This window comes from Gadus morhua, chromosome 16, assembly GCF_902167405.1.
Source record: "Gadus morhua chromosome 16, gadMor3.0, whole genome shotgun sequence".
In the NCBI taxonomy this organism is placed as follows: Eukaryota; Metazoa; Chordata; class Actinopteri; order Gadiformes; family Gadidae; genus Gadus; species Gadus morhua.
This window is the reverse complement of record NC_044063.1, coordinates 27,327,610-27,354,479: the sequence shown is the minus strand read 5'-3', so window position 1 is coordinate 27,354,479 and position 26,870 is coordinate 27,327,610. Positions and strand designations below refer to the sequence as shown.

General features: G+C 45.5%; 2 protein-coding genes across 2 annotated transcripts in view; both read right to left on the bottom strand.

Annotated features, from left to right (window-relative positions):
- Positions 1-16,724: 16,724 nt before the first annotated feature.
- On the bottom strand, positions 16,725-19,415 carry LOC115561596 (alpha-2-macroglobulin-like protein 1). Its single transcript, XM_030381744.1, has 7 exons — positions 19,380-19,415; positions 18,501-18,663; positions 17,943-18,127; positions 17,551-17,763; positions 17,239-17,363; positions 17,045-17,135; positions 16,725-16,967 (listed from the first exon to the last, which is right to left on the bottom strand). The coding sequence occupies exons 1-7, from the start codon at positions 19,413-19,415 to the stop codon at positions 16,740-16,742; spliced, it is 1,041 nt and encodes a 346-aa protein (XP_030237604.1). The 3' UTR covers positions 16,725-16,739.
- A 1,151-nt stretch (positions 19,416-20,566) lies between these two features.
- LOC115560909 (alpha-2-macroglobulin) overlaps positions 20,567-26,870 on the bottom strand; it is an 86,887-nt gene continuing 80,583 nt past the window's right edge. Inside the window, exons 25-36 of the mRNA XM_030380563.1 lie at positions 24,570-24,645; positions 24,335-24,491; positions 24,056-24,130; positions 22,961-23,123; positions 22,396-22,580; positions 22,004-22,216; positions 21,692-21,816; positions 21,498-21,588; positions 21,352-21,420; positions 21,053-21,161; positions 20,845-20,886; positions 20,567-20,744 (exon numbers count right to left, since the gene is read on the bottom strand). Of these exons, the coding sequence (XP_030236423.1) occupies positions 20,722-20,744; positions 20,845-20,886; positions 21,053-21,161; positions 21,352-21,420; positions 21,498-21,588; positions 21,692-21,816; positions 22,004-22,216; positions 22,396-22,580; positions 22,961-23,123; positions 24,056-24,130; positions 24,335-24,491; positions 24,570-24,645 (1,328 nt within the window). The 3' untranslated portion in view covers positions 20,567-20,721. The remainder of the gene's footprint in view (positions 20,745-20,844; positions 20,887-21,052; positions 21,162-21,351; positions 21,421-21,497; positions 21,589-21,691; positions 21,817-22,003; positions 22,217-22,395; positions 22,581-22,960; positions 23,124-24,055; positions 24,131-24,334; positions 24,492-24,569; positions 24,646-26,870) is intronic.

Here is a 26,870-nt window from a genome sequence, read left to right as displayed (position 1 = left end):
AACGATCTCGGCCCTACTGTAAAAATGGATTAAACATCAATCCCACATATGACAATGATGTGAGATGTGCTGAGATGGTCGGTCAAATAGCAGAAGGCATCAAAGACACTCTCGCTGCCCAGCTACAAGCGGCCCGTTACCTCGCAGTCCTGATAGATGGCGATACGGACATATCAAACACGGAGTGTGAGATTGTGTATGTGCGCTTCGTGGAGGATGGCAGACCGGTGACCCGCCTCGTCGGCCAACAGGCTCTCTTACACGCTCATGCGCAAGGTGAGTGGCAAAGAAATTCTATGTTTTTATATTAATCACACAGCCCCACAATTTATCTTCTTCACCAATCGTATAGGCCTAGCTCTCCTAGTTATTCTGAAATGCAATGATGACTGGTGGTGGTGTGTGCGTGCGTGTGTGTTTATAATGTAAATGTGTCTATTTATATTAAGTTTAGGTATTTATTTGTGGTGTTTTATATAAAGTCCAATGGTAAAGGGGTAATAATAATAATATAAAACAAGGGGACTGAAATGTGAATGTCATGTCTACAACAATAGTTAGGCCTATAGGCTAACATTATCAATGAAATTAATGCAAAATTACTTACACAGAATATGAATATGTGGACAATTGCTTGTTAAAAAAAAGGCTACTTTAAGGAATTTAATTAATTTATTTTTTTACTTAAGGTGTCCTGGTTGGAACCAATGCAGCATTTGATGCTCTTGGGCGTGGTACATGTGACTGGAAGGTGTAGTGGCAATTTCTGTTTCTGTATCAGATATTGCGTCTAAGCAGATGAGATATTTAGATGCAAAAAGCACACAATACTGTTGACAATTAGTGGTCATATATATTTGTAATAAAAGTACGAACAAAGATACATCACAACATGCATCAACAAACAACATAACAGGCAAACATTACAATAATCTGAGGCCTCAGATGGGAGCTTCTCTTTGCGTGTTACTTCATACTCAAGGTACGCTGGGGAGAAGTCCACTGAGAAGCTAAAGTCAGGAGCTTTTATACACTTAGATCGGATCCTTGAGGGCAGTTGGCCTCCAATAAACCAAAAGCCTTTGTTAACCAGATGTTAATCTATTGATTGAAGTTTCTTCAGAGGTTAAGAAGGGGGTTGAGGCTGTTCCTTATCACCCTTTGCTTCTCTACGCTCTCCAGGGGGTCAAGTAAAACAGGCCCAAACCAAACTACATACAACACGGAAACGGAATGTGAAACCAGATTACATCACATGAAACACTAAGAATTACATTTTAGAAGACCCTGCAGAATAGCAAGATTCCAAGAATGGAATGTGAAACCAGATTACATCACACGAAACACTAAGATTTACATTTTAGAAGAACCTGAACATAGATTTTCCATCACAATCCCCCCTTTGATTATATATAATCACAAAATCATGCAACCCTTAAGATTAAAAATGATCACTTAATGAAAAGATGCATATGTTCATAATCTACTATGTCCAACCATGGCCTCCAAGTACAGATATTTATACCACCGTTTGCTTTTACAGAAGGTAGCATAAAATCACCTGGAAAAATACAATTAAACTTCCATCACACTATCAATCCCATCAGATAGTGGTCCAGGGCTGGCATCCATTCTGAATGATGTCGATTCTGGACCCATCTCTCCCCAGGCCAGAGACAGTCTTTTGGGCCTGGTTCTGACGTGATTGTGTGTGTAAGGGTGAGTTACTTGCACTTCACCCTGGTTTCAGTGTGGGGTGACGGCCAGGGGGGTTGGGTCGGAAGTGACCTTTGTTGTTGGTGATGGTGCCCGCTTGCAGTGGCTGGCGTGGGTCTGGGTAGCACTCTTAGCTACCTTGCTGTGATCCACAGGACTTGGAATGATTCCAACCACCTTGGTGAATTCCAGGCACGTCTTCGATAGTAATCCATGTATCGTTGAGTTGCCCTTCCTTGGGCTGTATCTGCAGTTGCCTTGGCTTGTTGTCCCGTAGACGTTGTTCTCTACGGGACCACTCTCCCTCTCTACTGTCCCACCACTCCGAGGGTGGTACGCACAATGGTTGCGTGGATCAATTCTTTTGGATGACTTGGTTCACCAAATGTGAACCATTGTCACTGGATAATTTCTTTTGGAATCCCCCCTTTTGATAATTATCCACATAAACATTACAATCAAGTCATCTGTTTCCATATATTCAAAAGTCATAAAAAAAAAATAAAAAAAAAACTAAAACAAACAAGGCTACCTTTTAAAAATATTTCTAAACAAAAAATATTCTTATTTGATTTGTCCTTAATGCTGCTTCCGTGATATAAACACATGAGTAATCGGCAAGCACTTAATGTTTACTACTCTAAACATTAATTGTCAATCCAGTCAGTATTAATAACACACAGTATAACCCAAAATGTAAACGTTATTCTTCTTCTCTTTCCCATTGTCCTTTATGATGCCTCTGAGGGACCTACATGGGGTTTGTTTCATTTTTTTTTTCCTGAGTAATTATTTCCTTTGGTTTGCTTTGGTATACCCAAGGTTGTTGTTGTGGGCTCCCCATCCCCCCTCTTGACGCATGGACTTTCCCATGCGTCAATTTACCATAATAAGGGAAAGCCCAGGCCTGTAAGCATGGCTTTCTGTTGCGAGCGCACCAAAAACCTTCTACTTTAATTCTGAAAAAAACATTTCTTTAACCTTCAACTTTTCTACTTGTCTTTGATCCTTCAAACTACTTTTCCTAATAACTTTCAAACCTTTCAGATATACTTCTTAGAAACTATCACACACTCATATAGACAGTCCTAGTTACACATTAGATCTCGTCTCTTGTAATATACGTGAATGCTGTGTCTAGTGCGATACTTTCCGTACACTGCTCTTCTCTCCCTCCGCCTGGACACGCCTCCACCTCTCTCTCTGCTTCCTGCCTCTCATCCGCATCATGGGCTGTCCTTTGAAGTGCCTGTCCCCACGTCTCTCCCGTCTCTGAGACCCTCCTTTGTCTCTTTGTTCAGGCCACTTCCTTGTGGCTACACAGGCACCATGGAGGCCACCACTCTGGTGCTGTTGGTCCTGCTGGACTGTCTCCTTGTGTCGTCCAGCAGACCGTTCCGTAGCTCTTCAGGTGGGCCTCCCATGGTCTGTAACTTCATAAAGTCTGATGAAGAGGAGTCGTGACGTGGGGTATTTGCACTGTATTGGGCCACTGGTCGGGCTGAAAGCAGGAGGAGGAGGAGCGTTGTCCAGGTCCGGATCTATTTGAACAAAACTCGATGCAGATGGGTTATCTCTCTCCCCACCCCTTTCCTTATCTTGTCTTGCTTTACGTTCTCATCTATCTCTTCTCCTTCCATAACACATACTTCTTCCAATCTCTCTCATACGTTCATTAATTCACCTTCTTGCCATTTGGCCATAAAACAAAATATCATAATATAAAAAATCTGCATTTTCAATATTATGCAACACACTTCTGTTGTCCCCGTCACGTTGTCAGTCGGGTGTCAGTCAGGGTTAGTCTGGGTCAGTCGGGGTCATGTCATGGCTGTGTGATATGGTTGACCATTAAATTGGTTGTGATAGATTGTAAAAATCGAGTATCCACTGTCTACAATAGCCCGTTGTTTACTATAACCATATATAATAAATAAATATAATAACCATATATAATATTACATTTAGCTGATCAGGTCGCGTAAGGCTGGTGAGAACCATACAACAATCATTTGGATGTGGTGCTTGCATACGTTGTGACGCTGAGACCATTTTGCGCGTTGGTTGTGTTATGTGTTATGGTGCTCATACCTCCTCCTTGGACCTGGCCTGCTCCTGCGTCCCGTCAATGCGAATGCCCCCTTCCACCTCTGCCTCTTGGATGATTCACAGTCACTTCACGGGAAGGTGCGAACTGCCAGCCGGCCCTTCCATTGTCTTTGTCGATTCTTTTGGGAGAATCGTTGAATCAAGGATCCATGACGCCACAACGAAAGAAGGCCTTCCTCTGTGCTTCCCCACTTTCCTGTGGTCGTCCTTGCCGTCCGGCGCCTCCACGAACATTATATCAGCTTGGTCTCTCCTGGGAATGTCGCCTTGAATACGACCCCACCGTAGGCCCAGTTTGACTTGGCGTGGTTCGCCGATGGGTGATGGGCCATTTCCAGAATGGCTGTAGCGAGGGATTCCCCTCCCACTGCAGATGGGTCCGGGAGACATTCTGCTATGTCCTTAATGTCACTGGGTCTCCATGCACGGAAAACGTACGCCGGACTGCCATAACCCCTGTTGCGCTGTTAGCGGGTGCCTCCTTTGCCGTGAGGTCTGGATAGAGGTTGAATGATGGGGCGGCGGCCTGGGCGTTGTCGTCATACGGTGGAGGTGAAGGGGGATTCGCACGCGGTCCGCCGGTGCAGTCCAGGTCCGGGTCTACATCTCGGGTGAAATCGAGATTAAAAATTCCTATACTCTCTACGCACTCTGTCCCTGGCTGATTTTTTTTTTTCTCTATCCTGGCCCCAACAACCGTTTAAGCTAAAACGTTTAAGCCCAGTTTATACCAATATTTCACTATGTTTATCCCGATTTATTATACATTTACACACACTATTAGTTATTATTTAACAAATTATCTAATATCGCCGAAACCTCCTTGTTACTACACACATATACATATATTTATTAATGAATACCTATTATTATTATTTATATATATATATATATATATATAACACCAACCGCGCTTCAACGGGTTTCCCTTTACCGTCCCTGACAGACCCTAGCTGCCCTTTCTGTTACCTATATAGCCATATATATATTGACGGAAGCGGAGCTACCGCATGTTCCTATAACAGAGTTTCTTTGAACGAGGCCTAAGTTCAGATATAAGTTTACGTTTACCGAAACATTTATATACCGTTCCTGTAACGGATTTTATTTGGAAGCTTTAAACAGTATTGTGATCTCACCTGCTCGAATTCTTTTTCCTTTGGATACCGTACTGAATACCCCTACTTGATCCCCCACAGACACCCTTTCCTCGACCCCATTAGTCTGGTTACAGTCACCTGGAGGCGAGGTAGAGCTTTGGGACTGAGAACGAATCCTCAGACCTGACTTGGCAGACACCCAGGGATTTTTCACGGGATCTTCAGGTTAGGTATCCCGGACGAGCCCCCAACTGTAGTGGCAATTTCTGTATCAGATATTGCGTCTAAGCAGATGAGATATTTAGATGCAAAAAGCACACAATACTGTTGACAATTAGTGGTCATATATATTTGTAATAAAAGTACGAACAAAGATACATCACAACATGCATCAACAAACAACATAACAGGCAAACATTACAATAATCTGAGGCCTCAGATGGGAGCTTCTCTTTGCGTGTTACTTCATGCTCAAGGTACGCTGGGGAGAAGTCCACTGAGAAGCTAAAGTCAGGAGCTTTTATACACTTAGATCGGATCCTTGAGGGCAGTTGGCCTCCAATAAACCAAAAGCCTTTGTTAACCAGATGTTAATCTATTGATTGAAGTTTCTTCAGAGGTTAAGAAGGTGGTTGAGGCTGTTCCTTATCACCCTTTGCTTCTCTACGCTCCCCAGGGGGTCAAGTAAAACAGGCCCAAACCAAACTACATACAACACGGAAACGGAATGTGAAACCAGATTACATCACATGAAACACTAAGAATTACATTTTAGAAGACCCTGCAGAATAGCAAGATTCCAAGAATGGAATGTTAAAGCAGATTACATCACACGAAACACTAATGGTACGAACACACCAGACGCGTATCTCGCGTAATTTTTACGCGCGTAACGCAGCTAAAATGTTGCTTGACCATTTTGTGTCAAAAATGGGCATACGCTCCTAACGCGTCTACGCTCCTACGCGCCTAGATGAGTCCATGTCCATGCAAGTGAACGGAGCGTTCCCTCTTCGTCATAACTATCAAACCAAACATCCTTCACATTCACCGAGCGAACATTACGAAAGTAAAATGCACATTTCTCGCTAAAAATGTTTCCATAAACGCATTTAATGGCATAACTATGTTACTATTTCCACCCAGAATAAAGAAAGTTGTCGGCCGTGGCTGCGCTGGAGTCCGAGTTAGGAAACCCAAACGCCGCCGTGTTTGGGTGATAGAGTTTAGATCGGGTTAGATTAAATAATCTCGGATATAAATAACAATAATCGGGTTAAATAACTTCACATGGTGTGTCTGGTGTGTTTCCAGCATTCGTAGTGTTGATCAGCAGATATATAGTCCGCCAAGACGTTGAGGTTGCTTAGTAACCAGAGACTCTGTCCATGCAAGTGAACGGAGCGTTCCCTCTTCGTCATAACTATCAAACCAAACATCCTTCACATTCACCGAGCGAACATTATGAAAGTAAAATGCACATTTCTCGCTAGAAATGTTTCCATAAAAGCATTTAATGGCGTAACTATGTTACTATTTCCACACAGAATAAAGAAAGATGTCGGCCGTATGCTTCTGTCCAAGCTCACTACTCCCTGCCAGTGACGTCGGGTCAAGCTCAACGCTGATTGGGCAACGCGGCTAATCGTCATGCGTATGAGCGTAAAAAGTTCAATTTTTTGAACTCCTCGCCTACGCGCGTAAATATACGTGCGGCTAACGCGGGTAAAATGTTGCTTTAGCGCATGTAACGCGTGTACGCGTCTCATACGCGCGTAAACCAATGGTTCCCTATGGAAAAATTGACGATTTTGTACGCGAGGTACGCGGGTAACGCGTTTGGTGTGGCCGCACCTTAAGATTTACATTTTAGAAGAACCTGAACGTAACATGTAGATTTTCCATCACAAAGGCCAAGTGTGTCGCATTTGGTGCAGATGGTGCTAAAGTCAACATGGGTGTGCATAGGGGAGTGAGTGCTCTACTCAAACAGGCAGCCGGACAGCATGTAATTCCCATTCATTGCATGCCTCACAGGTGAATGTACATACATTGTGCCCTAACTATATTACAGAATGTCATGGTTGATTGTATGCATTTGTCCATTAGTAATAGGCTACTGCGAAAAGATTTGTCTGTGTTTGTTGTCAATGTCTAGGTTGGAGTTGGCCATTCTCAACCTGCAGCGCAATGAGACAATGGTGGCCAAAGTCTATGACCTTCTCCATCTTGTGTGGAAGACGTACCCAGGAGCCCTAAATCCAGGCGTGAGCTGAACCTGTCACGCTCCACTGAAGAGACTGGCAGATTTGAACCCAAAAGCACGACTCACAGACCAGCAAACACAATGATAATCCGCTCTTTACTTCGTCAAGCAAATCAACGGGGACGGGGCGAAGAACGTAGTCGGGGGCAGGCAGGATCGGGAAACCGGGGCAGCAGACAGGCGAACGAGGATCCAGAGGGACGAGATGGGGAGCGTAGTCGGGGACAGGCAGCCAGACACGTTGTCCTGGAGAATAACAGGGGGCCGGAGTGCGACGTCGGTTGGCGGACCGTCGGTAGCGGTCGGAGGTGCGGAGAAGAACCGAACGAGCCTGCCTCCAGGTGTGTCGGCACCTCAGAATAAACGCCTGGACTGAAGGAACCCTGGCCTCACGTTCTTGCTCGGGAAAGAGGGGTGGCTGGAACCCCTGGGAGCATTGGAAGGGAGAGAGGCCAGTGGCCGAGCTGGGAAGGGTGTTGTGGGCATACTCCACCCAAAGGAGATGTTTGGACCAGGAGGATGGGTTGCGGGAGGCGAGACAGCGCAGAGCAGTCTCCATCTCCTGGTTCATGCGTTCAGCTTGACCATTGCTTTGTGGGTGGAATCCAGACGACAGACTGACCTTGGCTCCTAGGAGGGTACAAAACTCAGACCAAAAACGAGAGGTGAATTGTGGCCCTCGATCTGAGACCACGTCACTAGGTAGTCCATGCAGGCGGAACACATGTTTTAACATAATTTCTGCAGTTTCTCTGGCGGTGGGTAGCTTGGGTAAAGGGATTAAATGCGCCGTCTTAGAGAAACGGTCCACAACAGTGAGGATGACAGTGTTACCATGAGTGGCAGGTAGTCCAGTGACAAAGTCCAAAGCGACATGAGACCAGGGGCGATGCGGAATCGGCAGGGGTTGGAGGAGACCGGGCGGGGCTTGATGTGAGCCCTTGCACTGGGAACACGTTGGGCAGGCAGCGACAAACTCCTTGGTATCCTCTTGCATGGACGGCCACCAAAACCGCTGACGCAGCAGAGCCAGGGTGCGCCTCACCCCAGGATGACAAGCAAGGCAGGAGGAATGACCCCACTGAAGAACCTGGGAGCGGAGACTAGCAGAGACAAACAAACGACCACTGGGACAAGAGCTTGGAGCAGGATGCTCCGTCAGGGAGCGCTTGACTTTCTCCTCCACCTCCCAGGTGACTGACCTGATGACACAGGTGGAAGGGAGAATATTCTCCGGCTGGGAGGACAACGTGTCGGGTTGGTACTGCCGGGATAGGGCGTCAGGCTTAAGGTTCTTAAGGAACCTGGGCGGTACGAAAGAGAAAAGTCAAATCGGTTGAAGAAAAGAGCCCACCTGGCTTGCCTGGAAGTCAGACGCTTGGCTGAACGGATATATTCCAGGTTCTTGTGATCTGTCCAGACCACAAACGGTAACTCTGCCCCTTCCAACCAGTGTCTCCACTCCTCAAGGGCCAGTTTCACCGCCAGTAATTCCCGATTCCCAATGTCATAATTCCTCTCTGCCGGAGACAGTTTGCGGGAGAAGAAAGCGCATGGGTGGACCTTATGGTCCTTGACCGAACGTTGCGAGAGGACAGCTCCCACCCCCGTGTCAGAGGCATCCACCTCAACGATGAATTGACGGCCTGGGTCTGGGAAGACGAGAATGGGAGCAGAAGTGAAGCGTTCCTTTAACTCACCGAACGCCCTCTCGGCCACCGATGACCACCGGAAGGGGATGCTTAGGGAGGTGAGTGCCGTGAGGGGAGCTGCCACCGAGCTGTAGTTCCTGATAAATCGCCGGTAGAAATTTGCGAACCCAAGGAACCGCTGAAGTTCCTTGCGGTTTGAGGGAGTGGACCATCCCGTTACTGCTCTCGTCTTGGCCGGATCCATCTGAACACTCCCTGTACCGACGATGAACCCCAGGAACGATACCTCTGGGACATGGAACTCACACTTCTCGGCCTTGACGAACAGCTGGTTCTCCAGGAGTCTCTGCAGCACCCGACGCACGTGCTGCACATGATCCTGTTTGGTCTTAGAAAAAAGTAGAATATCATCCAGATAGACGAACACACAGATGTTGAGCATATCCCGAAGCACATCGTTTAACAGACCTTGAAACACAGCGGGAGCATGGGTGAGTCCAAACGGCATGACCAAGTACTCATAGTGTCCACTAGGTGTATTAAAAGCCGTCTTCCACTCGTCCCCCTCTCTGATGCGTACGAGGTGGTAGGCGTTTCGGAGATCGAGCTTAGAGAAGATGGTGGCCCCTTGCAAAAGTTCAAAGCCAGATGAGATGAGAGGAAGGGGGTACCTGTTCTTGACGGTTATGTTGTTCAGCCCCCTGTAATCGATACACGGCCTCAGGGACTTGTCTTTCTTTGAGACAAAGAAAAACCCCGCTCCAGCAGGAGACGAGGAAGGCCGGATGATCCCTGCTGCCAGTGACCCCTGGATGTACTGCTCCATGGCTCTGTTCTCCGAAGCAGACAAGGAGTAGAGCCCACCTCTAGGGGGCGACATGCCAGGAAGCAGGTCAATGGCACAGTCGTACGGTCGATGAGGTGGCAAAGAGGTGGCCCGGGTCTTATTGAAGACCTCCTTTAGGTCCAGGTATTCCCCAGGAACACTAGACAGGTCTGGGAAATCTGAAAGGGCAGGCGGACTAGGGGCAGACGAAAATGCAGCTTTAAGACAGACAGCATGACAATGTGAACTCCACTGTAGGATGGTTCCTGTAGACCAGTCTATGTGTGGATTGTGTCTTCTTAACCAGAGATACCCCAGAATGACTGGCTGTTGAGGAGAGTGAATGAGGTGAAAGGCAAGTGTCTCGGTGTGATTACCTGACATGCTCATTCGGAGGGGAACAGATCGGTGAGTAACCCGGCAAAGAAGACGGCCGTCGAGGGCCGTGGCGAGGATGGGTTTCTCCAGGAGCTCGCGTCCAATCTCCAGTTGGGTGGCCAGCGACATGTCCATGAGATTGGCGTCGGCACCGGAGTCAATGAGGACACTGAATGTGTGGTCCTGCCCGGAGTAGTGGAAACGAGCCTGGAGCAGAGGTCGAGAGGGCATTTCAAAGTTCACGGACCGCTCAGTGGGAAAGGCTGAGGGTTGGAGTTCGAAGGAGAGGGAGCACTGCACCAGGAAGGGGCGACAAGAACCAGGAGCCCCGGAGCAGCGCTCCGGAGGGGGCACACGAGCCTCAAACGTTGAAGAGGAACCGGGATGAGGAGCGGCGACGGGTAACCTCCGCAAGTGATCCCGGACCGATTCCATGCTGCTCTCGTGGCGGGCGACCAGCGTCTGCAGACTCTCCGCCATGGAGGTAAGTGGTTGGTCATGGCGTTGCAGGACGCTGCCTTGCGCCTGTAGTTCATTCTGGAAAGAATCTGAGTCGGCTGGGTTCATGTTTTGGCCAGATTGTACTGTCACGCTCCACTGAAGAGACTGGCAGATTTGAACCCAAAAGCACGACTCAGAGACCAGCAAACACAATGATAATCCGCTCTTTACTTCGTCAAGCAAATCAACGGGGACGGGGCGAAGAACGTAGTCGGGGGCAGGCAGGATCGGGAAACCGGGGCAGCAGACAGGCGAACGAGGATCCAGAGGGACGAGACGGGGAGCGTAGTCGGGGACAGGCAGGATCGGGAAGCCGGGACAGGAGACAGGCGAACGAGGGTCCAGTAGGACGAGACGGGGAACGTAGTCGGGGACAGGCAGGGTCGGGAAGCCGGGACAGGAGACAGGCGAATGAGGATCCAGTAGGACGAGGCGGGGAACGTAGTCGGGAACAGGCAGGATCGGTAAACCGGGAACAGGAGACAGGCGAATAGCTCGAGAGACTTGCATGAACCAACAGCGAAGACAATCTGGCAACAGGTGAACAGTGTTCAGTCAACTTAAAGGCTCCACTAACCACCTGACGCAGCCCAGCTGCGAGGGTGAAGGGGGCGTGGCGGACAGACCGTGACAGAACCTGATTGGAGAAGAGCTAGGTGTGAGGGTCTGCTCTCCTTCGAGCGTGAAAGGGACGAGGTGGATTCCCCATGTACACCGGGCACTGAGTGTGTTCCTTCGTGCAGCAAAAGAAGGGAGTCTGTCAACTGACAGTGGTCAGTATACGGCTGTTTTGCGCCACATGGACCACCTTGCCTCCTCAGCAGCCAGTGCTGAAATTCAAGGGCGTGCAAAGAAGGTACGTTTTACAAAACCATAGTACACATTGCTTACGAAAGTGACCTGATTTATTTTGAGATATATCACTTAAAATCTAAACAAGGTATTTTTTCTGACTGCCCCTGTTCAGATTAGGAAGGGAATGCACGAGATTAACTTCTGCGCATTTAGCCATTTCCTGGCTGACGTGTTTGATGAACTGGCCTCGCTCAGTTGCGTTCTGCAGAAGAATGACCTCATTCTTCCTCAAGCCATCTCAGCGCTGAGAAAGACAGTGATGGTGTTGCAGGCTATGCAGGAAACACCGCAAAGAGGGGGCATGCTATGTCAGTTCATGGAATGTCTACAAGGGCAGGAAGAGATCTCATTTCAGGTTTGTTAGGGATACAGGGTTGCCAACTTTGGGACTTTGGCTGGAGTGAGACTCTAAAATATTAGTGTGAGCGGCTAATTTTTTGGACGACCCTTAACCCTAAAAAATAAGTATAAAGCCTCATCTATGAAAAAAAGTTAAAGAATGGAAACGCTTTTTCAAAATGTACAATCTGGGCCACCTTGAATCATTTGGGGAATTTAAAAGTGCCACTCGCCCGATTCTCAAGTATTCCAAGATATACCCTGGGCTAGGCTCTACCCCCTGTGAAAATCGACAAGATATACTATTTTGTATGGTCAAACGTCCCACCAATATTTACACCACTTGCTTACTCTCTATATGTCATTCATGGTTTTATTTTTATAATTTTTATTTTACTTTACATTTAATTCTTCATAACTCAGGCATTACAGAACTTTCATGGTCATAAATAAGAAAATACGAACTGCAGTTTAATTTCTTTGTTTGTTCTTGAATTGACAAAGAATGGAGAAAAGGCTCATGGGATTGGGAAATGCGTTTATCCAATAAACAGATGGAGGTCAAGTCTATTTTCGGAAATGTAGGGGGATATATTAGTGGCCCCACGTCGAATGGTATGACCCAAGAGGCGTCAGACAGAGAAAGCGCGCAAATTCGACGGTACCACCTTGTCATTTGTTTACCCAGGTGCCATGGCAACAACATTGCTACCTCTCATTGGCTGAATTTTTGAGAACGTTGTAGACTCAATCGATATAAGGTGGCGAGGAGACGAAGCTCTGTTCGTTTGTATATTTTATTTACGTAACCATATTTTTGTTTTATGTTAAAAAAAAAAGAATCAAAGAACCAGTTCTTCTTGTTTTGGGGAACAAGTTCTTGTCGTTCACGTTCGGGATTCATTCGTTGTGAACGAATCGGTCGCGACCGACCCATCCCCAAACGCGCATCAGTGGGCTCCGACTCCGGCTCTGAACTCTCTCTGACCTTTTCAAACGCAACTTAGTATCATGTGCATGGTTTTCAGCGAATCAACGATCAGAGAATACTGCCGTGATCACGTTGTAGGTAGGCAGATGATACAGCTGTTAGTCTGCTCCCGCAGAAAATGAACGGGATTTTTTATTTTGGCGTGACATTTCTTGCGTGTGCGTGACAGCGTGAGATTGATGGTGAAAGCGTGAGAGTCACGCCAGGGGCGTGACTGTTGGCAACCCTGGGGATACAGGATAGTGAGTGTAGTACAACAGCTTAATCAGAATTAATCCATTACTACTCTTTTGTAATCAACTCACATGTCTTTTACATGTCTGTGTGAAATATTCTGTAGGTTGAATGTACATGTTGTGTGCACAAGCTACTGGATGCGATAACTAGGTATGTTCTGTTCTTTTTCCATAATTTTTTCTTAAAGGGTGTACCACTCTCGGGAGATGTCACAGGAATGCAGCAGAGGCTACAGAGAAACATCACCTCTGTCATCACCACCACTGTGGAAGCCATTAACACCAGATTCGGCAGTCTCATTAATGAGGACTCGGAAGACTACTCTGCAGTGAATTGCATGAAAATCTTTCATCACGACAGCTGGCCTGAGAATACCAATGAACTGGTTGATTATGGCAACGATCAGTTGGAGGCCCTAATGGAGCATTTTCGTCATGTCCTTACAAGGCACGTCGCTGTCTAATATCATGGATTTGATGGGTTACCAGATTATGAAACAGATGAGTGACAAGCCTATGTTTTTCTCTCTCTAGCTCTGGATGCCAGATGGATGCTTTGCCAGGGGAATGGCAGAGTTTGAAGACCCTTGTCAGCTACACGTTTAAGGACAAGTCCTACAGCAGCTTATGGCATACAGTTTCAACCAAAGAGCCATACAGAACTGACTACAAGGTAATATACACTTCAGCACTTAAATGGAAGGTTGTACTTTAATTGGAATGAGGTATTTCTGGTATGTAGTCATTTCTTTTGATCAGTTACTATGAGTCCCTTTTAAATTACTCTTACAGAACATCCTACACCTTGTGGACATACTGTTGGTCCTCCCAATTTCTTCTGCACAGTGTGAGCGGGGCATCTCTGCGCAGAAACGCCTCAAAAGCTCTTTGAGGAGCTGCTTGCATGTCTCCACCACAGAAGATCTTATCAGGATCACTACATAGGGCCCCTCACTTGAATTATTTGATCCCACTAAAGCCGTCAGCTGGAAAAAGGTCACGTCGACCCAACTACAAGTCATGGCCAAGTGATTCAGAGTCCGACATGATTTTTGTGTAGCCTAAATGTGATCTTTTCTATTTATCTTTTTAGTAAATTGGTGCTGTTTTGTGTAGCCTAAATGTAATCTTGTCTGTTTGTATTAATTTAGTTTTAGTAAGTTGGTGCCGTTGGTGCGGTTGGTGTGTGCAATTTCTGCACCCTAGTAAATGTTCTGAACAAAAACCTATTGTGCCCCCGTTTTTTTTTCTGTGCTCCTAAATTTTTTAACTTAAGGGCACGAGTGCTCCTGAAAAAAAAAGTTAGCTTAGAGCCCTGCACATACGTTTTTGTAGTCACAGCTTATAAAATAAAATATAATACCCACCACTGACAATGTTCAAATGCAATAAAAGAGAGAAGCGGCCATAACAGGGAAAAACAAAAATAAAAACATTAGCAAGATAAGTAAGCGAATAAATTTTTCTGGCCCTTCTGAAACGTGGGTATAGTTCTTTATCGGCAACATGTTCAAATTGAGTAAGGAAACCAATAACATGCTGATACCTTACTTTGGTGAAGATGTGCGCCAACCAAACTGGTAGGTAGATGCCGACTGTCCTCTACTGGTGATAACAAATAATAGTCTCTCCATTCACGGTCCATAATAAAGTCTCCTTTCTTCCTTCCATCTCCATAAGAAAATAAATAAACCGGGAGGGAAAAACTAAAAGTATGAACATTAGGTAGGTTATAGTCCAGTATGAGGGATCAGCACACAGCGCAGGGAACCGCAGCGTCTATCTTCGTTTGTTTACGTCTCCAAAGAGGGACGAGTGCGTTTGGCAAGGAAGGTTTCCACATCCGCGGGTGCCTTAAAGGAATGTGAAACTCCGTCGTGGACAAGACGTAGCTCCGCTGGATGGTAGAGACCGTATGTGATGCCCGCCTCTCTGAGTTTGGCCTTGACTGGGGTAAACGCCGCTCAGCGGCGGCTAAGCTCGGCGCTCATGTCTGGGAATATATGCACCCTTGCCCCTCTGAATTTGAGCTCACCCTTGTTCCTGGATACTTGGAGAATCTTTTCCTTATCCGAGTAGTAGTGGAGCCGAACTATCATGGGTCTGGGACGGTCGCCGGGTTTGGGATAAGGAGCCGGGGATCTGTGAGCGCGGTCCAGCACCGAAGGATCAGTTATCTCGTCGCCCAGAACGCAGGCTAAAAACGAAGCCATGAGTGCAGTGGGTTTTCCATTTTCAACACCCTCGGGTATTCCAATAATCCTCAGATTTTGACGGCGGCTTCTGTTCTCCAAGTCATCATTCCGGTCTTTCAGTTTCCCCACCTCTTGTATGAGATCCAATATGGTTTTATCCAGCCCTGCAATGCTAGAATCATGCCGGTTGAGCGCGCAGAGATGACATCTCGGCTCGGAATTCCGTTTTTAGAGAGGCGATATCAGCTTTGGTGTCCTGCCGAAGGGCTGCTATGTCTTCTTTAATTTCAGCGTGGAGACTAGCCATCTCCTTCTTGATTATATCCCCCAGTTGTTGACGAGAAATGCCCATCTCTGCTTTTATCAGCTCTAGAACAGCGCTCTCCGTTGGCTGCTCTGCTGGTGGGGTTGATGGTCGGGTGGCAGCCGCGGTAGCGCTAGCATTAGCATCGGCCATGAGCGTTTGTCTGAGTGCAGGGCTAGCTAAACTTTGAATTGCGGCTTTGGGTGCTTTTTTCTGACTTTTAGTCGCCATTTTGCTTACAAATAGTTTTCCAGTATGAAAAATTGCCTCGTTCTGCAGCCGAAATAATAAAATGTTGTGGCTAATCAATGTATATCAATATAAAATACGGAGTGCGTTGGACTTGCGACTACTCCATTTTAGGTCCAAACCGGAAGCCTTGCCTAACATTTTTTAACTAAATTCGAGAGCTCCCAGCCAGAGCTTTGTGTTCAAACCCTGCCTTTAAATTTGCATCACAAGTGATCCTGTGTGTTCTTCAGTTTATAACTTAACACATTAGCTGTCCCCAATGAAGATAAAGATTAAAGTAAATAAGTAAAAAAGGCCCTGATGTATATATCCGAGCAGCTTATCGTAAGATTAATTTCTGACATACTGTCCGCGTTCCAAAAAGACGTACAAGGAACAAAATAACCAGCTTCCTTCAACAAGCAATCCGAATTGTCCGTCCTTTATGGGTCACCGTAGCTCTCCACCTCCTCTCATTCCTCTCTCCTTTACGTCTCACTGTCTTCCCCTCATTCTTATCTCCTGGTTCTGACTCTGGTCCACTTGCACGCAGCTTCCAGCCTCTGCATCGGTGTAATGGTGCGGCCACACTGAACGCGTGACACGTGTTAGATTACGCCTGTAACGCTTGATCATTGTGTGTCACAAAAGTGGTTCAACGCGCCTACGCAGCTAGATGAACCTGCACAGCGGAGGTGTCTTGCTTTGCCCTGAAGAGGCTTATTTTCGATAATGACCGGCGACATTCTATACATTATCCCGCTTATTACAAGGCTACTTGCCAAAACGAAAACATAACTTCACATTTTTACAATTTATTCGTTCCCAGCATTCGTAGTGTTGATTAGTAGAGAAATAGTCCACCAAAGACGTTGACGTCGCTTAGCAACTGAAGACGCTGGGATTCACAATTAACCGGAGTACTACCGATGCAAGTGAACGGAGCGTTCCACGGCATTGAGAAGACCCGTGTAATAAAGGCCTATAATATTCTGTTTATGGCATCGATTTCTCCTTAGATGAGGACAATAAAGCAATGTTCAAAAAGAACAACGCAAACGCTCGATCAAAGGCCCTGCCCGACCCGGCCCGAGGATAGTGGTGGGAAATATCGTCCAGACCCGGCCCGCGTGTCCAGCCGGGTCAGGTCGGGCTCGGGAAGAGAATCTAAACTCTAGTGCATGACACAGCTGGGTGAGTTTCACTACCTCCTCATGTCGTCCATCGTCGTTATGTTCAACGCGATCCATCAGCAGTGCAGACTTGAGCTGTGAGGGAGAGGACATTCAATAGATTTATAAAAAAAGAACACCCTGGACAAATAATGTCAAAAACATTTACCAACCTTTCTCAAAGACTCTGGCTCAGGAACAAATCCAGACAGTAATTTAATATCCACCATCACCATGTTGGTGGAATCCTCCTTTCCCACATATCTGTGAAAATTATTGTCAGTGAGAAGTATTGTATAAAATAGTTATTCAAAACAAAATAAATTAATAACAATGATCAGCCTAAATCTACCCATGGCTAACTTACTTGGACTCTAGCCTAAGGGTGACCTTAGGCCTCAGCTGGTTGGTGCTGCATTCAGAGTCGGGTGTCACCTTGATCCGGAAACTCGATTCATCTCTTGGCGTTGGAATATTGTAGTGAAGAGACAACTGGAAGAGCAGAACACAACAGAATATCTTCACGCCATGTGTTCTTGACGAATGTATACCTTACATTGCCTTCTAGACCGGTCAAACCAGGAGCTCAGTGGGGGCACGGGAGGTCGTGTTTTTTTCATTTAGGTCATAAGGTCATTCAGACAAAATCCAAGCACAAGCTGTTGTGCTGAATGCTTACCTGCATGGAGGCACAAGCAGTGCCTTTCACCACCACACTGTATTTTCCCGTCACGTCCTTCATCGACCTCTCCTGGTAAAGCAGTTTGTTGTCCTGGTTCACCTCAAAGGTCATCTGGCCGCTGGGGAGCTGGACGTCCACAGTGCTGGAGCCTTCTGGGCTGAACACCAGTGTAGAGTAAAGAGCGAGGGCCTGAAGAGCTACCACCGTGTCCTGAACAACAAGAAAGCTTTGGTTTGTGAAGGCTAATGGTAAAGCTATTGGTCAATCGGTCAACGGTATGATAGGAACAATTCTTTACTTTTAAATGTATATATTAATGCATGCCCGCTATATAGTAGGTCTGTGATACCCCTATAGAGCTGTATTCCCCTATAGAGGAGATCCTGTACCTGTGTGGAGGAGAAGCCTCCGTAGGAGTTCTGCTGGCTAGTGAGCCACCTGACGATGCGGGAGGCGTAGCCCAGGTCAGCAGTGGTGGGGGTGGCGCTGAGAGTGGCCAGCAGCACGTAGGAGCTGATCTCCACGGAGAGGGACATTGACTTCTCAGACCTCTGAGACCAGTAGAGGTTTCCCCCTGAGGAAAACACATCCAGGATAAAACTGAGGGCCGAGAGAGGTGGACCTGCCTTGGCTTTATTTAGTTTACGGTTTCAAAGTATACAAAAGATCAGATCAATAACCACTTGACCCTTTATAGAAGTTACACAGATTACACAATGCTGTCAACTTTTGTTAGATCGGTTTCAACAGCGTATTCCTTTTTTACCGACCCCAGGCCTCGATCTCCATCCTTTCCCTCCATGTCCACCTTGTCTAACACATCCTGACCAAGAAAACTAGTAACAACTAGCCCAGCTCATCTGTTCTGTACACTTGTAAGATCACCTCGTAAGGGAGATGTTAAAGTTGTTTAAGGGGAACAATAGAGCCATTGAAAGTCCTCTGACCTTCCTGTGTGGCCACCTTGTCCAGGTGCTCCAGCAGCAAAGTCCGTGCCTCCATGTCTCCAGCCAGGGTGAAGACGTAAGCCAGCAGAGACGTGGCGTACGCGTTGCTTTTATCACCCAGGCTTTGCCTCAGGCAAGACATGCTTTTGTTTATTTGTGGATCCTGTAGGCGGGGATGTCAAAATAATGTGGTTCTATCAAACCTTGAACTTTCCAACAATACTTATATCATATACTGTATCTGCTGTACAATCACCGTTACCTGTATTAATTATTGTCTGAGTGCAGGGCTAGCTAAACTTTGAATTGCGGCTTTGGGTGCTTTTTTCTGACTTTTAGTCGCCATTTTGCTTACAAATAGTTTTCCAGTATGAAAAATTGGCTCGTTCTGCAGCCGAAATAATAAAATGTTGTGGCTAATCAATGTATACCAATATAAAATACGGAGCGCGTTGGACTTGCGACTACTCCATTTTAAGTCCAAACCGGAAGCCTTGCCTAACATTTTTTAACTAAATTCGAGAGCTCCCAGCCAGAGCTTTGTGTTCAAACCCTGCCTTTAAATTTGCATCACAAGTGATCCTGTGTGTTCTTCAGTTTATAACTTAACACATTAGCTGTCCCCAATGAAGATAAAGATTAAAGTAAATAAGTAAAAAAGGCCCTGATGTATATATCCGAGCAGCTTATCGTAAGATTAATTTCTGACATACTGTCCGCGTTCCAAAAAGACGTACAAGGAACAAAATAACCAGCTTCCTTCAACAAGCAATCCGAATTGTCCGTCCTTTTCGGGTCACCGTAGCTCTCCACCTCCTCTCATTCCTCTCTCCTTTACGTCTCACTGTCTTCCCCTCATTCTTATCTCCTGGTTCTGACTCTGGTCCACTTGCACGCAGCTTCCAGCCTCTGCATCGGTGTAAGGGTGCGGCCACACTGAACGCGTGACGCGCGTTAGATTACGCCTGTAACGCTTGATCATTGTGTGTCACAAAAATGGTTCAACGCGCCTACGCAGCTAGATGAACCTGCACAGCGGAGGTGTCTTGCTTTGCCCTGAAGAGGCTTATTTTCGATAATGACCGGCGACGTTCTATACATTATCCCGCTTATTACAAGGCTACTTGCCAAAACGAAAACATAACTTCACATTTTTACAATTTATTCGTTCCCAGCATTAGTAGTGTTGATTAGTAGAGAAATAGTCCACCGAAGACGTTGACGTCGCTTAGCAACTGAAGACGCTGGGATTCACAATTTACCGGAGTACTACCGATGCAAGTGAACGGAGCGTTCCACGGCATTGAGAAGACCCGTGTAATAAAGGCCTTTAATATTCTGTTTATGGCATCGATTTCTCCTCAGATGAGGACAATAAAGCAATGTTCAAAAAGAACAACGCAAACGCTCGATCAAAGGCCCTGCCCGACCCGGCCCGAGGATAGTGGTGGGAAATATCGTCCAGACCCGGCCCGCGTGTCCAGCCGGGTCAGGTCGGGCTCGGGAAGAGAATCTAAACTCTAGTGCATGACACAGCTGGGTGAGTTTCACTACCTCCTCATGTCGTCCATGTTCTTTCTGCTTCTGTGCGTCCTCCGTCTCTCTGCCAGTGACATCGGGTCAAGCTCAACCCTGATTGGCTAACGCCTCATGCCCACTGCACCGTCAGTCAAAGGACGTCGGAAGAGGCCGAGACATTGCACACATTTGCATACACGATCTGATTGGATGACGGATCCGTCGCTGCTGAAAAAGTTGAGCGTTGTTGTACGCTATTATTCCATCGGCCCAGTGCACCTCCAGTGTGTCCATTGGTGATTGTTACCAGAGCGCTCTTTCTTTGAGAATTCTCTTAGCCCTGCATACTTTTGACGTTTAGTAGCTATTTCTGTCATACTCATGGACAAAAGTCACTCTCTGTCCCTCCACTTCCTTCTTCATTCGTAGCGTTGGGTTTAATGTAATTTGGAATGACGGTGAGGTACATTCTCTTGAGTAGAAGTCTTAATTATTTACGTTAATGGTCAGATGAAGACAAACAATTACAGAGCTTGATGAAGGATACATTTTAAATGCAACAAAGTATTTTATTTTGTGACATAAAACCACCAATAATACCACATAACAAACAATGAGTAGTAATATATCGACCAATATACTTTGAACAAAATGGTTGAGTTTTTGCATTGTTGAAAGCTTGGGTTAAGTGTTGAATATCTGCTTATTCATCTGCAATCCTCAACTCTGCAAAAGGAAAAAGAAAATTAATGCAAAACAATATACTTAAAAAAGCATGAAGAGAAAGTCAGACAGAGACAAATACACACACACTTTGTATCCTTACTTTTATTACAAGGGTCATTATATTCTGTCTCAGCCTGGTCACCTGAGTAGAAAAAATATGTGTTACACAAAATTAGGTAATAATTTTGTGATACAAAATGATGTGATACTTTTGTGCCCCAAGATGTCCGTCTGCATTTTTTCATTCACCCCAGCCCCCTTTTCCTCTTCCAACCCCTCCCTTTCTCTTATATCTGGTACATATTTACTTTGCTGGTAGTAATCGTAGATCTTGACCACAGCAGGCTTCAGGTTCTCCACTTCAATGTCCTGCAAGATGTCTAAAAAGTGGTTGATGGGCACATCAACCGCAAAAAACTGTGAACAGAAAGCACAGGTGTCAAAAACACTTGTGATCAAGGTCGCAATGCAATAGGATACATTTAAATGACATAAATTAAAACATGTCATTATAAATTACATGTGTGTGTTATAACCCCCCCGTATGTATCTTCTTTTTTAAATAAATGTCACGGTATGTGTTTCTATTGCATGCTAGCTTGCTAACCGGTTTCAAGTAAATGATGACGTGATCGTCGTTATGTTCAACGCGATCCACCAGCAGTGCAGACTTGAGCTGTGAGGGAGAGGACATTCAATAGATTTATAAAAAAAGAACACCCTGGACAAATAATGTCAAAAACATTTACCAACCTTTCTCAAAGACTCTGGCTCAGGAACAAATCCAGACAGTAATTTAATATCCACCATCACCATGTTGGTGGAATCCTCCTTTCCCACATATCTGTGAAAATTATTGTCAGTGAGAAGTATTGTATAAAATAGTTATTCAAAACAAAATAAATTAATAACAATGATCAGCCTAAATCTACCCATGGCTAACTTACTTGGACTCTAGCCTAAGGGTGACCTTAGGCCTCAGCTGGTTGGTGCTGCATTCAGAGTCGGGTGTCACCTTGATCCTGAAACTCGATTCATCTCTTGGCGTTGGAATATTGTAGTGAAGAGACAACTGGAAGAGCAGAACACAACAGAATATCTTCACGCCATGTGTTCTTGACGAATGTATACCTTACATTGCCTTCTAGACCGGTCAAACCAGGAGCTCAGTGGGGGCACGGGAGGTCGTGTTTTTTTCATTTAGGTCATAAGGTCATTCAGACAAAATCCAAGCACAAGCTGTTGTGCTGAATGCTTACCTGCATGGAGGCACAAGCAGTGCCTTTCACCACCACACTGTATTTTCCCGTCACGTCCTTCATCGACCTCTCCTGGTAAAGCAGTTTGTTGTCCTGGTTCACCTCAAAGGTCATCTGGCCGCTGGGGAGCTGGACGTCCACAGTGCTGGAGCCTTCTGGGCTGAACACCAGTGTAGAGTAAAGAGCGAGGGCCTGAAGAGCTACCACCGTGTCCTGAACAACAAGAAAGCTTTGGTTTGTGAAGGCTAATGGTAAAGCTATTGGTCAATCGGTCAACGGTATGATAGGAACAATTCTTTACTTTTAAATGTATATATTAATGCATGCCCGCTATATAGTAGGTCTGTGATACCCCTATAGAGCTGTATTCCCCTATAGAGGAGATCCTGTACCTGTGTGGAGGAGAAGCCTCCGTAGGAGTTCTGCTGGCTAGTGAGCCACCTGACGATGCGGGAGGCGTAGCCCAGGTCAGCAGTGGTGGGGGTGGCGCTGAGAGTGGCCAGCAGCACGTAGGAGCTGATCTCCACGGAGAGGGACATTGACTTCTCAGACCTCTGAGACCAGTAGAGGTTTCCCCCTGAGGAAAACACATCCAGGATAAAACTGAGGGCCGAGAGAGGTGGACCTGCCTTGGCTTTATTTAGTTTACGGTTTCAAAGTATACAAAAGATCAGATCAATAACCACTTGACCCTTTATAGAAGTTACACAGATTACACAATGCTGTCAACTTTTGTTAGATCGGTTTCAACAGCGTATTCCTTTTTTACCGACCCCAGGCCTCGATCTCCATCCTTTCCCTCCATCACGCATGTCCACCTTGTCTAACACATCCTGACCAAGAAAACTAGTAACAACTAGCCCAGCTCATCTGTTCTGTACACTTGTAAGATCACCTCGTAAGGGAGATGTTAAAGTTGTTTAAGGGGAACAATAGAGCCATTGAAAGTCCTCTGACCTTCCTGTGTGGCCACCTTGTCCAGGTGCTCCAGCAGCAAAGTCCGTGCCTCCATGTCTCCAGCCAGGGTGAAGACGTAAGCCAGCAGAGACGTGGCGTACGTGTTGCTTTTATCACCCAGGCTTTGCCTCAGGCAAGACATGCTTTTGTTTATTTGTGGATCCTGTAGGCGGGGATGTCAAAATAATGTGGTTCTATCAAATCTTGAACTTTCCAACAATACTTATATCATATACTGTATCTGCTGTACAATCACCGTTACCTGTATTAAATGGCTCATAAAATAATATTGAAAGATGTGAATAATTTTAATAGAATGAAAATGTCAATTCATTTCTCTACGTGTAACAAATGTACTGTACTCTTAAATTTACCACGTCAGAGATTAAACATACTAAACTCCCCGATAACAATGCTATGGTGTTTTATCCTTTGAAATTTCCGTTCTGGGTTTGAATGTTTGTTTTTGTTTTGGTCTGTAGGTTGTGATTCTCTATTCTCTGAGTAATACGGGTTGCCAGCTATTAAACAAATACACAAACACAGCATGCTGCAGCTATGGCAGCAAACAGACAAACTGGGTCAACAGAGAATGTACTACATTCTACACAACCTAAAAAGCCTTTTCGACTTTGAATAAAAGGTAAATACGGTAAATCTTGGAGTTGGATTTGATAGATGAAGACAGCCTGGAGCCAAGAAGGATTTCACGACAGATGCCACATGAGCCGGTTAATAATTTACAAATGTACACATCTGCTGATCAACTTACACTGTAGGACTCATCATCACTTGTCATACTATAATGACAAAATCAAAATATAATTATTTTACTTGTCTTAAAATACAATGTTGCCCCCGACTCATCTTGCGCTTGTGTTCTTTCATTGTCCTTAACCATACAACCCAATTGGGAGAAAGCTCTCCAATATTGTGAATTTGAGATGCAGTACCAATTGTAAACACTCTGTGTCACTCTGTGTTACATATTGTATCCATTTTAATTTATTTAAAGTGGTAAGCCCTTTTGCATTGTTCCATGGGTATCTTTCAAGCGCTGGTTAATAACCAGCGCTTGAAAGATTCAATACTTACAGAAACAGACATATTGGTCTCCAACAAAGCGGCCGTCACATACGCAGAGAGAGTGACTTCGTCTGAGACGCCTCCCTGTAAGGCAAAGCAATGAAAAGCTTGACTCTGTGATTCTTTTCAAATATCTGGTTGAAGCGTGTGTTTACAGTTGTACACCAAATGTGCCTCCACCTTCTGCTTATTAGTCTCAACAAAACTGAAACCTGCCCAAAACATGAAGAGGCCCTTTTATCCTCCTCATAGTTAAGCAAAGTCAGAGAGAAGGTTCCATGTCTGTACCTTCATTCTGTTGTTGAACAGACTGCCCAACTTTTGGAAGCAGCCGTTGTCTTGTTGTTTGCTCTCCAACCAAGACTTAGCGTCCGCTAAGATGGTTGGGTCAATGTAGATGAAAGACTTTGCTTTGACGAAGGATCTCAGCACAAATGCTGTGAGCCTGATGAATAATGACAAGTCACTCAATGTCAGTCACTCAAAATTTCAATCATTCATGTCAAAGTCTACCAAATCTTACCAGGTATTCCCAGATCCAGTTCCAAAGGTGCTGTAAGCTCCATCTGAATGCTTGTAGTTCAGCTGCCTCTGGTAGCCTGTGTGTGATTATAACATATCATTATAGCCTATTTCTTTTCAGGGAAGGACCAATCAGGGAAAATTACAAACAAAATGAGGCGTTAACGTTTTTAATTACATTTGCTGCACACACCCAAAGAGCATGAATTCTTAGGAGACTTACCAAGGGTCAAGAAGTGAGTTAATCTCTGCGTTGATTTGCTGTAGCGTGAAGCTCAGTATGTGCTAACCTAACTGAGGTGCGGGATGTTGTTGGTTTTGTCGTCATATTTGAGTATGTCATTTGTTTTGTAGACAATGAAAATGTGTAATGTGCATCTTAAGGTACGGCCACACTGCACGCGTTAGACGCATTGAAAATCTGCATTTTTGCATAGGGAACCATTGGTGTAGACGCGTTACACGCGTTAAAGCGGTGCGTTAGGGGCGGCATACGCACGTAATGACGCACTTAAACGCACCAATGCACCCAACGCACCAACGCGCAGAGTTAAAAAATGTGAACTTTTGACGCGCCTACGCATGACGCTTAGCCGCGATAGCCAATCAGCGTGGGGCTTGACCCAACGTCACTGGCAGAGACGCTTGCACAGAAGCACATGGCGGACATCTTACTCTTTATTCTGGGTGGAAATAGTAACATAGTTATGCCATTAAAAGTGTTTATGTAACCATTTTTAGCGAGAAATGTACATTTTACTTTCATAATGTTCGCTCGATGAATGTGAAGGATGTTTGGTTTGATAGTTATGACAAAGAGGGAACGCTCCATTCACTTGCATGGGCTGCGTCTTTGGTTGCTAGGCAACCTCAACGTCTTTGGCGGACTATTTCTCTGCTGATCAACACTACGAATGCTGGAAACACAAACACACCATGTGATGTTATTTAACCCGATTATTGTTATTTATATTCGAGATTATTTAATCTAACCCGATCCGAGCTCTATCATGCACCCAAACACGGTGGCATTTGGGTTGCCTACCTCGGACTCCTAAATCCAGCGCAGCGATGGTGGCTGCGTAGGCGCGTTGAACCAAGCATCAAGTTAGGCGCGTTACTCGCATAATCTAACGCGCTCAACGCGTTCAGTGTGGCCGCACCATTAAGGTGTTAGAATTAAGGCTGTTAACATGCAGTGGCGCTGTCATTTCAACCTAAGCTTTGTAAAGGCACATTTTAAGAGTTTTATTGTATACACGTTCGTCCTGAGTGTTTACAGGGTTTCCGGTTCCCTGTGTGTTTGTTTGCTAGGAGGGGAATGCTGACCCATGTACGGTATACTAGCTGCTTCGACCATCACACTTTCCTTTTGGCTCAAGCAGGTATGAATGTTTTATCTGTTCTATATGTTATATCAAAGCTGGTCGTATTTAAGTTTGTGGGAATGCAGCAAATTGCATTAAGTACTTTATTGGGTGTCAAGCAACGAAGTTGCGAGACAACCTATTGTTTTTGTATGAATTCCTATTATTATTATTATCCTTCAGTGGGAGTCTATTGCAGCCCATAGAACGCCTTGGTGAAAAGTTGTGAAATTTGGCACACTGGTTCAGGACAGCCCCATTAGCCCATCAAGTTAATTTCAGGTCACTAGCCCATCAGCTCTAGCGCCACCAAAAGGTCAAAGTTGGACATGCATTCATGTTTATAACTTTCGACCCATTCATCCAATATTCACAAACCAGGTATCATTGGATTCCTTGAACCAAGCCGACTTCAACAGACCCTAGGACGTCATTCATCAAACTTGCGCCATCAAAAACGAACAGGAAGTAAGCCTGTTCTCAGCAGCTCTTTAACATATCATAACCAAACTTGCTAGATTATGTCCAATCATCATGAAACTTGCCATATTTGATCTTCAGACCAAACTGAACAAACGTGCCAAACAGCTTTTTCTAATTCCAAACCGTTTGGCCGTGACAGCCAATCAAACTTGACGGCAAAGCCGCCTAACAGGAAATAAGCCCGTTCTCAGCAAATCTTGAACATATCATAGCCAAACTTGGTACATAGACTCATGACATCATTCTGGGGACAGCCAAACAATTTGGTGACCTTTGACCTCAGGGGGACGTCAAACAACAATGACTTTATTTACCATTCCGCCCACTTACAATATAAACTGCAATTCTGACTGGTTTCGATGCTTCGTGAAGCGCCTCAAGAACTGATGCTTGTTAACATTGTGTCTCTGTTAGGGATATTGTTCAGAATACCACTACGTATTTGTGTCATT

Bases quoted from the DNA above. Each gene is read 5' to 3' on its own strand.
- LOC115561596 (XM_030381744.1), bottom strand. From the start codon at position 19,415: ATGCAGAGGCTGGAAGCTGCGTGCAAGTGGACCAGA. The intron at 18,128-18,500 runs GTCAGAGGACTT...TGTTTTCCTCAG, and splicing joins CAAGGTGGCCACACAGGAAG to GGGGAAACCTCTACTGGTCT. The intron at 17,136-17,238 runs GTAAGTTAGCCA...TAATTTTCACAG, and splicing joins ACCCTTAGGCTAGAGTCCAA to ATATGTGGGAAAGGAGGATT.